Source organism: Neovison vison, chromosome 10, assembly GCF_020171115.1.
Source record: "Neovison vison isolate M4711 chromosome 10, ASM_NN_V1, whole genome shotgun sequence".
NCBI lineage: Eukaryota > Metazoa > Chordata > Mammalia > Carnivora > Mustelidae > Neogale > Neogale vison.
In genome coordinates, this window is record NC_058100.1 from 45,679,388 (window position 1) to 45,691,951 (window position 12,564).

General features: G+C 44.9%; 1 protein-coding gene across 3 annotated transcripts in view; it reads right to left on the reverse strand.

Moving 5' to 3' along the window:
- The window catches only part of PTPN14 (protein tyrosine phosphatase non-receptor type 14), a 161,641-nt gene that overhangs the window by 74,797 nt on the left and 74,280 nt on the right, over positions 1-12,564 (reverse strand). For all 3 annotated transcript variants that reach the window (XM_044267194.1, XM_044267195.1, XM_044267196.1), the window contains exon 3: positions 5,511-5,680. In XM_044267194.1, coding sequence (XP_044123129.1) covers positions 5,511-5,680 — 170 coding nt within the window. The remainder of the gene's footprint in view (positions 1-5,510; positions 5,681-12,564) is intronic.

Consider the following 12,564-nt stretch of genomic DNA (forward strand, 5'->3'; position numbering starts at 1 on the left):
CCGTGGGCCCCCATCACAGTCTGCACATGTAATAACCTCACTCCCCTGTCACTCACCATCACGAAAAAATGCAGCGGGGGGGCGGGCATACACAAAGAGTGCAAATATGACCTAAACGGTGCGGTTTCCCATGTGGGCATTTATTCCCATTAGTGAAATGACACCCTGTCCCATAAGTGTTTCCCAGACAGGAGCTTCATTTAACCTAGAACCCTACCCAGGCCCAAGCAGAGATGAAGTACTTTTTAAGTCCTTCCGATAATAGTAACTGGCAGGTGTAACTGACAGGCTAGAATTCAGCCCCCTCGTCCAGAACTTGAGAGAAGATGGGAGGGAGACGGAAGAACCGTGAGCCTGAAAAGGAGGGAGACCCACGGAGGCCGAGAAGTGCAGAAAACAGAGGCAGCACCCACTCGACCAAGGGAGCTTGGAACAGGGCGCACAGCCACGGAGAGGCCGCCAGATGTACCAGATGTGCTAAGACTGTCCTTGGCAAGGGGAGTGACTGGGCTGGTGAGAGCAGGGGCTCTGCTTCCATATAGCACTTGCCTCTAGGACAGCAGATAGCACCCCCTGAACCGGCAGGCCACAGACCTGTCCTGGGTAGGAAAGGTTACCTGACTTCATCAGGACAAGCAGAAGTTCCTTGGCACCATGCAAAAGCACCGTTCACCAGGGAGTGTTACAAAGACAGACGTGTTTCGGTAAAAGGAAAATGTCCAGGAATTAAAATTTTAGAAACTGTGGCATACCATCAGTAGCTTACACTGTGAAATCTAGATTCGCCCTGCAAAAAAACTACTCTCTTCGAAGTGTTCTCTTTAGTACTAAAAGCACTAAATAGGTACTTCCTCACTGCAGAAAGACTTGGAAAACCCCCAGCCCTAAACTAAAAGCAGTCACCTCAGCCAGCAGCTTTCTGGCTTCCCCTCGCTGTTATTAAGGATCCTTCTGTTTGACGGAGGGTTTCTCCACCTCTCACCAACCATCTTTTCTCTTTCTGTGTCCAGAAAAATCTGAAAACCCCGTGTTTATACGGAGCCCGTTGCTATGCAAATCATTAAAACACATTACAAAAATCTTTCCTTTGAGTCAGGAGGAGAACATAATGGGGAAAAGGGAACCGCTAGCAAGAGTCCCTCTGCTGAACAGAGAAGCCAGCAGAAAGGAGCTGGAGAGACAAAGCAACATGGAAAATATTATGGTGGTCCCATCCCTTGAGTCATTTTAACCAAAGTGGGAAAACTGACATTTTCAAAGCCCCAAGGTAATGCATCTTAGTTTGCAGTGGGGTTAACAAAACCTGGTCTTAATCTCTGTAATTCCTATGGTTTCATGAGTCATCTTCCATCTGTCTACGAGTGTGTTCTTTGTCTCAGCTTTTTCACACTTCTGTAAGAATATCAAGAGATTTTTTTTTCCCCTTCTGTGGGGACTTCTGTGTGTGTTCTCCTTTTGATCTCTTTCATCTTCTTGTTCAATTATCACCTAAAGGGAGGGCCTGAATTGTCCATTTCTTCTCCAACTCGATCACAGCATCTTGGAAGATGTCCTTCTCTTATGAGGAGATTTGCTCTTCAAAAATCATATCCGGGAGATGAGATGAAACACAGTATGTCAAAATTAATGTAAAAAAAAAAAAAAAAAAGCAGAGCTTCTCAATGTTCTAATTTGAAAAAGTCTGGATGTGATCATTTTCAATTTTCTAATCTAAAAAATCTGTCCCTGATAATTTTAATAAAGTTAATCACTTTCTGAGATAGTTTACAATCAAGATCGTTCTCAAATTTTTGTTGTGTTGTCCCTAGTAGTCTATTAACCTGCAAGTTTTCAAGGGTGGGATTGTCTAGGGACAAGAGATGGAATATACAACTTTTATTTATTTATTTATTTATTTATTTATTTATTTATTTATTTATTTGACAGACAGAGATCACAAGTAGGCAGAGAGGCAGGCGGAGAGAAGAAGGGAAGCAGGCTCCCTGCCGAGCAGAGAGCCTGATGCGGGGCTCGATCCCAGGACTCTGAGATCATGACCTGAGCAGAAGGAACAGGCTTAACCCACTGAGCCACCCAGGCGCCCCAGGATACATCCTTCTTCCACTACCATGGGTCTTCATATATGTGGGTTCACATACACCCCCCCCAAAGCAACCAGAGTACTCATTCTAAACTCTTTGCCCTTATTCAGAAAGCAGAAATGGCTGGGCCCTACTGATGCTATAGAACCTGTTTTATTCTCAAATAGAAGTGGCCAAACCCTGGCAAACATGTGTTGGGTGAAAACAAGTTTGGTCGGCTTCAGACAAAGGCTTATTTTTTAAGCACAGATGGTTGAATGGCTGCCTCCTCCAACGGGCTGCCCACAATGAAAGACAGACTCCCATTTCTAATCTATGCAAATATCTTACTCTGCGGGGCATCACAAAGACTAACTGTTCCACGGCTGAGTGGCAGGTCCCAGGTGCTCTCCAGATGCCAAGGCACAGCTCCACCTGAGATGTCTGGTGACGGGGAGAGCAGCGAATGGCTGAAGAGTTAGTCACCAGCTGCTCCTAAGGAGCGTTGTCCGGGCCTTCTGTGAAACATCCCTCTGGAATGCCGCCCTACCACCACCACCGCTTCTTCCTTGGCTGCTCTGCCTGGAGGACGGTTTCAGTATCCAGTTCAGATCCCCAGGCTTCTAAAACCTCCCAAGAAGGCTCAGATTCCCAGCTCCTAATGACCATGAGTAGCCTTCTTCACCCTGAGTTTGGCTCATTCGTTGGTGTCTAACACAAAACCCAGGAACCCTGAGCATTTTAAAATGGTATCATGGCCAAGCCAGGTCTCCTCTGTGCTCTCATCTAGTCCGAACGCCCACAGCCCAGGATCCGTCTCCTGAATCACACCTGCGTCACTTCCCAAGGATATGCCCTTTTCTCTCTCTCCTTTCTCCATCAATTTTCCTTTCTGTACTTAACAACTTCTCTCTTATTTCCTCATCGCCCCAGCTCAAGTCTTTCACTTGCTCTGACATCCCTTGGCACATTCTAGTGGGTCCCTTGGAACAACAAAAATTTCTGCAACGCTGGGGAAAAAACCCAACCAAACAAAATCCCACAAGTCCTCATGCAAACCTAGCTCCTAGCTTTAAACATCCTCTACCATAAAGACAGGGATGTGCCTCTCATCTATACAGTTTAGTTCTGAGTTTAAGTCTAAAAATACCCTTCAAGTTTTATTTTCTTTGTTAGTTGATCTGCTCAGACAATAACAGAGTTTGCTTCAAAATCCTGGGTTGGAAAAGATTTCGTTCACTCCTTATCGAAACTCATCTGAAATGAACCAAACCAAGTGAGCAAAAAGAATATTCTAAGGAAAAAGAATTCCTTTCTGATCTCCAGTCTCAACAACCCCTACCATCCTAATTCTTACTCTGTATATCAGATTTTCAGATTTAAACACTTTCTGTGTCAGCCTGTGCATGCAAACACTGACAGTCAAATAATGTGGCATGAAGTCTACTTACCAGGAAAATCTAAAACTGTAACGAGAGGTAACTAATTTGTTAATTAAAGAGTCTGGATGAATATCAGAACCACCTGAGAATATTGTTTATTTTGATCCATATATTCTCCCGATCCCTAGCCCCAGACATCCCGATTCAGACTTCTGTTACCGCCCTAGAAGCACATTTATAGGAAATGCTGCAGGTCATCGTGATAGAGCAGGCCCTGGTCTCCTTGAGAACCACCAATCTAGTCCAACACCTTACGCAATGTGGGGGTCTACTCTACAAGACACCACACTGTCTGTCCAGTCAGGGCCACCCCACTGAAAACAGGGCACTCACCCTTTTGTAAGTCTGCTTGTTCCACCTTTTTTGGCTTAAATTAACAGAAAGAGCATTCCTGTGTGGAGTCCAATAACCGAAGTCTTTCAACTCCTTGTACGTCACTTATTATGGGTCCAAATTTTGTGCTGCAGCGCTAACAGAATTCCCTTCCCACAAGCGTCTTCCAGTTTCCAGAGGCAGCTATGGCACTCTTGCAGGTCTTCATTTTTCTAAGCTTAACCAACGTATTTCGGCTTCATACATCACCACTGCTGAGTCCCTCACAGTCACTTCAACAGCTCTTCCTCAATGACAGTCCTTACGGAAGAATGTTCTGGACACTGTCCAGAGCAGCACCACTTTGTTGTGTTCTTACAGACTGAACTTTGCCCCAGATGTGTGAACTCACAGGCCGGGTTTCATCCTCGTTACCTACCGCCTTGCATTTCACAGTCTGAGGCTAACGCCATCCTCCCAACCCTGCGTGAGGTACTGAAGGAGGACTCAGGAGCCAGGGAATATGGCCCCATTCTGAGGAGTTAATAACTTCCTGCCCCGGAAGGAACTCACGTAAGTGAACAAACTTGAAAATGGTGCACAGCGTCCACCCAAACAAATGATACTTGGGAGACTGAACATGGGTTTCTGGATGAGGCTGTGAGCTATTTCATGGCCTCTGCTGACAGAAAGAGCTCCTAGTTAATAGTAGGTTTTGATTAAAAAAAAGAAGATGCCACCTATCACCATAAAATGTATATAAAAATTTTAAGTGCCTCCTTGTCTTAAAAGTGTGAAATCTAAGAAACACGTGCAGTAGTCAAGACTGTTTCTTCCTTCTCAGGATGTCACTAGCATTGCTTCCCAAGTACTCCGAATGCCATCATCCAAGTAAAAGGTGAGAAAGAAAAAGTTCATTCAATTTCCTTTATTACAGAAAGAACCGTTTGATGAGATATGACCCCTCTGCATATTTTAATGGAAAACACTGACCAATAAGGGAACTGTACTAACACCAGCCAGCACCAACTGTTTCATTCATGGAACTGCACACTTAGCAGAACTTGAGAAACACAGGAAATCCCTCACTTTACAGATGAGGGAAAAGTGCCATTTCAAGGATGGCAGGTGGTTTCTTTGAGGGAAAACAGCCCATGAGCAGGAGAGGAGGCCCGATTCCAGGTCTCCTCTCTACCAATGGCTTCCTGTCCCTTCTTCTGGGACCAAGGACAAGCAAAACTCTTGCCCTCTCCACATCCTCCTCAACTCTGCTCCTATCGTCAAGACCTTCTCAAATCTAAAATCTGTTGCTACATTTTGCTTGGGAGCATTTTAAGGGAAAGGATAGACCAAACAAGTACAAGGTGGTTAATTCTTTACGAAATCCTGGCACATCGATTCTACCCACAGTCTCCAACGGATGCTTCTACACGGCTGGACACCACATTCAACCTCAATCAGCCTCAGGATCCCTGCTATCTTATTAGCATCACAGGGACCGACTGGGGTTATGAGCACCACGGATTCAAACCACAATTCTAAAGCTGCAAGGCAACCGGTAAACAATCCCCAACAGCTCCCCACTCCTCCCCCCTGCACACCTACACACCCCTCTATCAACCTGCTCATCGACTTCATCTGAAGCCCCGCGGTTAATCCACACCCTTACACGGAACTCAGGAAGGAATGCACCTACCTTGTGGCCTCTTGCTGCAGCCATGACACATTTGGCACATAGAACATGACTCCGAAGAAAAGCAGAGGCTCATTAGCAAATTTGTCCAGATGTTTCTTCAGAGGTTTCTCCAGCTCCACCCATCGTGCTTGCTGGCTCTTGCTGAGAAACCAAAGGCCAAAGTAGTGCGTCTAGATAAAAGGGTAAAACAGCATCAGTTTCGGCTTGTGGGGGGCAAGACTCCAGCACCTCGTGTAACGTTTGGTCTCCCAGCTCACACATGAGGATCTAGCTTTGACTTTCTAACTTTGGGGCAAGCTCAAAGAAAGCACTCGCACACGGTCTACGCGGAGTATCGTACCCACGGTTACCGCTGGACCACGTAGGTAGCAGCGCTCCTGTGTTTGGTAAGGAGGTGGGGGCAGGGTGGGGGCACATGCTGGCTTTTCTCCTAGGCTCCCAAGGCTGACTTTCCCATGCCTTCTGAGCGCCTCACTGTCTCACGTGGAACACGCTGGCAAAGGCAAACACATTTCTTGCACCTGCTGCAAAGTAACTTATTACTCAGCTCCTAAGACAAAACCTTCTGCCAGCTGAAGGCTTCCACACTGTAGGCTAGTTCCACACACCAGTTCCAGAGTTTAACAGAAAACGGATTCACTCGTTTTGAGTTTTATGAAGTACTTTGAAAAACATTGGCCTCTCCCACTTCATTATACATGAACTGCAGCAAACCTCTCTCCGACATCAAGCTTTGAGAATAGAAGGATGTCTTCACAGCTGCCACAGGAGCCCCTGGTGGCTGTTCTTGGCAGATTATGGTGGGATTTGATAGATGAAAGTGAGATTTTCACCCTTAGACGTGAAGCCTCAACCAGTTTAGTTTTGAACAATGTGCTAAATGATTAAAACGGGTACTTTTATGCATCCAATCCTGTCTTTACATTAATTCAGGCTAGGATTTCAGGATTAGCACAACAATCACCAAAAAATAGATCACTGCTTTTGAAATATTCTTTTATATTTCAATTACAGCTTAGAATGGTTTACAGCACACCTGGAAATCTGCCTTCAAAAGAATGTTTTCATTGCAATGTTTAACTTCCAAAGGCGTTCTTGTGCCGATGTTCCCACCGCAGCTGGCAGTCTCCTCAACAAGACCACAGATCAATCCTTGCCACAACCCTACCCAAAATCTGTAATAAAAGTTTTGACTCTGACTTCACTAGAAACCCAGACATGTCCTTGCTTAAAGAACCCACATACTCTACAGAACATTTGCAAATGCACGTGCCTTCAGAGGAGAACAAGGACTTCATCAGCTTAACTCCACGAGGTTTTAAAGGGCAAGTTTACAGGAGGAATCAGTGCATTTCTGGAGCAACAGAATGCCAGCAAACAGAGCCAAGGTTCGATTTCCATCAGCTTGGACCAATTGCTTGATTGAATTCTGACCCTACCATTCACTTTCCAGCTTTAAGGGAGTCTGTTAGTTGTTCCAATGCAATGGATGATGTAAGGGAAATGAAATGTGGCTGGACAGAGGGAAAACAGGCTGTGAAGTCCATTCCTCTCACGGCGTTTGCACTCACTATCTTATTAAATCCATACAAGTTGCTGAGCCTCCACAGTGTCAAAACTTTCTCATCTGTAAGGTGGGGATAATGCGTACAGCCATCAGCCACAGGCTGTGAGGGGCATAAATGAGATCATGTCTTGAACTGTGCGCACAGCACACGATAATAACTGCTTCAGCAGTGGAGCTGAAGTGGAGCTTTGTCACTGCTACTGTTACCATCACCCTCTTCACAACCACCACCACCACCACCACCATGACCACCATCATCAACACCATGACCACCATCAACACCATCACCATGACCATCACCATGACCACCATCAACACCACCACCATGACCACCACCATGACCACCACCATGACCACCATCATCAACACCATGACCACCATCAACACCATCACCATGACCACCATCAACACCATGACCACCATCAACACCACCACCATGACCACCACCATGACCACCATCATCAACACCATGACCACCATCAACACCACCACCATGACCACCATCATCAACACCATGACCACCATCAACACCATCACCATGACCATCACCATGACCACCACCATGACCACCACCATCACCCCATCATCACCACCATGGGTAAATGGAAGCAGGCAAGTCTCAAGAATCTCTCTCACCAGCACTCCTGGCATGTCTATGAACCACAGAATTAGAAAACAGAAGTTATCTGAAAATAAATGAGAAAAAGCAGGCAAAAGGAGAAGCTGGAAGGCCTATAAATAACATACAAACCTAAAAGGTTTAAGAAAACAATAAATCGCAAAATAGCGTCTCCCCTAAGATTTTATTTAGAGGCTCACAGGTGTTAGGGGACACTGGACTATCACCCTGATACTGTCCTAGGGGGTCTATGATATAGGCTTAAGCCAACCTGAAAATGAGGTAATCTGGGTACTTAATTTAATAAACTGTGTGGAAAGGGTCCAAGGCAATTCTGTCTTCTACTGAATTCCTGCATGGTGCACAGGGTATGTCACTGCCTTTCGGGTGGCTAGGAGTAAGTGCATAGAATAAATGAGGTAATATATGTAAATAGTTACATGCTGTGTAATAGTTATTTTCATTGGAAAAGAGCCTTTTCATAAGCCTGGGTGGAGAAAGGGAAGACAAGCTTTGCAATTGCTTAACAAGTCAAACCATGATTTATTAACTTTCACTAAATGCAGTCCTGACATTTGGGGGCATAATTTCATGATCCATACTTCATTCAAACGACAACATGCACTCCAATGAGTAATATTCAAAACAGAACGGGTCCACTGCATCCACATTCTACAATCAATTTTGCCCCCCTCCCAAAACAAAAATTTTTTAAATTTTTACTACCCCTGTGCTTTCAAGGCTAGTATTTAAAATTTCCCTTTCTCACTCCAACCCACCCAATCATTAAATCAGACCTGATCTTCCCCCAAAAGCACACTAAGAACGTTCCATGGCAGACACACGCACTTGCATGTACACAGACACAAGCGCTCACGTGTCTATGATGAAAAGGAGGATGAGGTACAAGAGAAATCACAGTAACAGTCTTGAGCTACAATGAACAGCACAGAGCTGTGAATCCCAACATAAACCACTTCTACTGCAAAAACCTCATTCATGGCATAAGTGTTTTTGTTGCTTCAAGGTGGTATTTTGCAGAGGACACAGAATATCTGAGTGACCCACTCTGCCTTTATCCAATGAGATACTACATAACTACTCAAGAAATGGGGTGTCCGGCACAAGGGCAAATTGAGAGAGGCAGGTAACCTGGAAGATATCAGAAAAACCTGATTTTAGAGATGCTGAATTCTGTTATCTCGTGGGAAAGGAAATCCATTGACCAGATCCCCACCAGGTAACTTCCTCCATTGCCACCGTACCACCTCCGCCGTTTTCCCTCTAGTTATGTCCTCCCCTGGAGCAGTCAACAGAGAAAGAAGACCCGGTCTCAAAGTTCTCCCCGCACGGGTTTATGCTGCCATGTCTATACAGTGGCTCCCAGGAAAAGGCACAAGAAACAAACATCTCCCTGAAACTAGCAAGGTGCCCTGATCAACCTCCTGTGTGTATTAGCCAAGGGACCATTAATCCCATCAGGATGCCCAGCTGGGACCACACCAGGCTGGCTCATAACTGACTTGCCAACTTAAAACTCCCGCTGAATCCTGAAAGCTGAGTTCCCCTGCTAACCACTGCCACATAGTTCAGGGGATCGTGGTAGGGTGTTTCCAAATAGAAACCACCTCCTCCCTGACCCAGAGGATCCCATTCTACCGCCCGAGTAAGTCCCCCAGGTGCTTTTATTTCTCTCTGAAGGTGCAAACCTAAGCCAGGTCCAGCCAATCCTAATGATCTTCTGGGTGAGCTATAAATCCCATTTAATTTCTCTGGTTTTCCTTGGAAAACAGGTCTGGTGCTTTGGGTTCTGCAATGAACTCACTGCAATGAGGGAAAAAGACAGAAGAGCCAGTTCCCAGAGCAAGGACTAAAAAGTAGTGCTTCCAAGCACTACTAGGAAACAGTGTGAGGAAAAACACACATGGACATGACATTTTCATACAAGTGGTTTCCCGGTCTGTTTGGTTAGGAGTTTTTCACTTTAATGGAGGAAGCAGAAATGTATGCATGCAATCAAAATATGCTAGTTTTGAGGGGCAGACTGGTGTGTGAGCATTTTAGGACCAAAGGAAGATCCCTCTTCAGTTCCAAGAAAAAGATTCTAGTGAAGGAAGGCCTTTAAAGATAGTTTGGGCTTTTGTCGTTTGTTCATTTACCTGGAGAGATGGTGGTATTCCCCACGTGAGCTATTATTAATAGGGAAAGATTCTTTGAGGATTCTGTTTTTCCAGTTTTGCGACCATCAAATAGCTTTGATGCTATTTGCAAGGGTTACAGATGCAGCCTTGGCAATTACCAGGGATTAAACCCATGATCTTATCTCAAGCATTTTGAAGAGTTAATCATCCAGAAGCAAGAGTTTAAAAGATCTTGCATTACGTTGCCTGTCATAGCCAGCACTTCGGTTGTAAATTGAGAAAGAGTTGGTATGTCTCCACATAAAATAGATGGGAATTACACACCAGCATTAAAACTTTCACTGAGGCATGGAAAGTGCTTCAAAAGATGACTAGAAGCACAAGAAACAGCACCTGATGCCATTTCATTCCAAAGGCTTTGGAACATAAACCGTTAGACGGGACTTGGAGGACGGTGGTGAACAGCCTGTGCTCCTCCACCTCTACTCTGGGCAGTTACTCCTGTAACTGACGCGTCTGTAATGAACAACCGCCCCATCTTCCTCTGCCTCGCCCATTTTTCCTGAAAGTATGGGAAAAGAGACTGTAGAATAACATGGGCCCAAGAAGCAAACCTCACAGCCAAGGGGTGGAAAAATCACTCTTGGGAGGCTGGACGGCTCACTCAAAATATCCAGAAAGATGAAGACTTGTAAGTTAAGACGGGAACGTATTTCACCTGCCGTCTTCCCCCGTCTAGAAAACAGACACTGCTGCCAGCTTGCCTCCCAGAACTGACAGTATGCGAACAAGATCTCACGTTATAATCTTCACAAAGACAAAAAGCAATACACAATTCAAGGACCAGAGACCTCCCAGACGTCTACTCTTCAGCGGACTCCTGATCGGTGTGATTTCAGTCCTGTGCAAACACAAACACACACGGACATGGTGAGGCTCGGGCTCTCGGATGCAGCCAGCTCCGCTGTTACCAGGCCAGGAAATGAGGTATTCCACTGAACTAAATACTTGCATCATGGCATGTTATGTTACCAACGCCCACAAAATTCGCATAAAATTAAACCCCAGAAACGTCCTTAATGTAAGTTAGCTTAAGCTGGTTAAGATTCAGTATCTTGACAAATTCTAGCCATTAGTGAAAACACCAAAATGTGGGACGTTTCTACTGTAGTCCATAGCTTGGGACAAATCACCTTTTAGTTAAAAACGAAAACAAATTTGCAAAAGATAAAGGGGATAAGTCTGAGAACCATCATCCACCCTAGGATGTTATTAGGGCCTTTTTTTTTTTTTTTCTTTAAGTCTCCTTTAGAAACCAGGGCTTCTAGTCTAGCTATAGCAGAGGCCGAGAGTTACTGGATTTGCCATTCCCAAGAGCAAATTTCCTGATAAAGCAATGGTTCTGTCTTGAATAGAGTTTAGCCGGGAAGGTACCTCTGTGAAAGTATTTATTCCTCCTCCATTTACTATTCTTTGGTTAAAAGCAGAGTCAGGAGGGGTGCCTGGGTGGCTCAATGGGTTAAGCCTCTGCCTTTGGCTCAGGTCATGATCTCAGGGTCCTGGGATTGAGCCCCTGCTCAGCAGGGAGCCTACCGCACCCCCACCCCTGCTGTCCCCGCCGCCCCACCGTCCCCGCCGTCCCCTCCTGCCTCTGCCTGCTTGTGATCTGTCAAATAAATAAATAAAATCTTAAAAAAAAAAAAAGCAGAGTCAGGAATATCCCTAAAGGAAATAATTCCAGCATATTTCTACATTTGCTGGAATTCTTAATATTCTAATATGGTTCTTAATATTCCTTATTCTTATTAACATGGCCTCCTTCCCTTTCTTAGAAGAGTACTGTTCAATATAATGTAATGAAATATAATGTAAATATAATGTAATGCCCATATTTGGGTATTAAATATAATGTAATGCCCATATTTGATTTTAAATTTTCTAATAGCTACATTAAAAAAGTACAGAGAAGTGAAGTTAACTTTAATAAATTTTATTTAAAATAATATAGTCAAAATAGTATGCTCTCAACATGTAACCAATATGAAAGTAATTAAAGAGCTATTTTAACTTTTTTTTTTTTAAAGATTTTATTTATTTATTTGAGAGAGAAATCACAAGTAGATGGAGAGGCAGGCAGAGAGAGAGAGAGAGATGGGGAAGCAGGCCCCCTGCTGAGCAGAGAGCCCGATGCGGGACTCGATCCCGGGACCCTGGGATCATGACCTGAGCCGAAGGCAGCGGCTTAACCCACTGAGCCACCCAGGCGCCCCGAGCTATTTTAACTTTTATCGTACTAGATTTTCGGAATCTGATGTGTATATTACAGTAACTGCACATCTCAGTTCAACCTAGTCACACTTCAAGTGGTCGGGAGCCACGTGTGGCCCGTGGCTACCATATTGGACAATTCAATCTTAATCACTGTTCAAGAAATTGAAAGACACTGGCTCAGTGTATGATCGCAGTTTCTAACAATTCAAGCCATCTAAAAGTGAAACGAGCAGACCTAAAAGAGGGTAAGAGCCCAGTCTTTGGAGTGTTGTGGCAGAGTCTGGAGAGCCCACGTGGCGTCTCGCAGAGGAGATACTCTGAGAGCTTCCCCTGCGCCAAGCTCTATACTGTGGCAACACTACAAAAACTCTTTTAACCCTCCCCAAAACTCATGGAGGTTACTACCCTCTCCATCTCTGTAACAGAGGAGGAGATGGAGGCCCAGAGCCTCCAAGC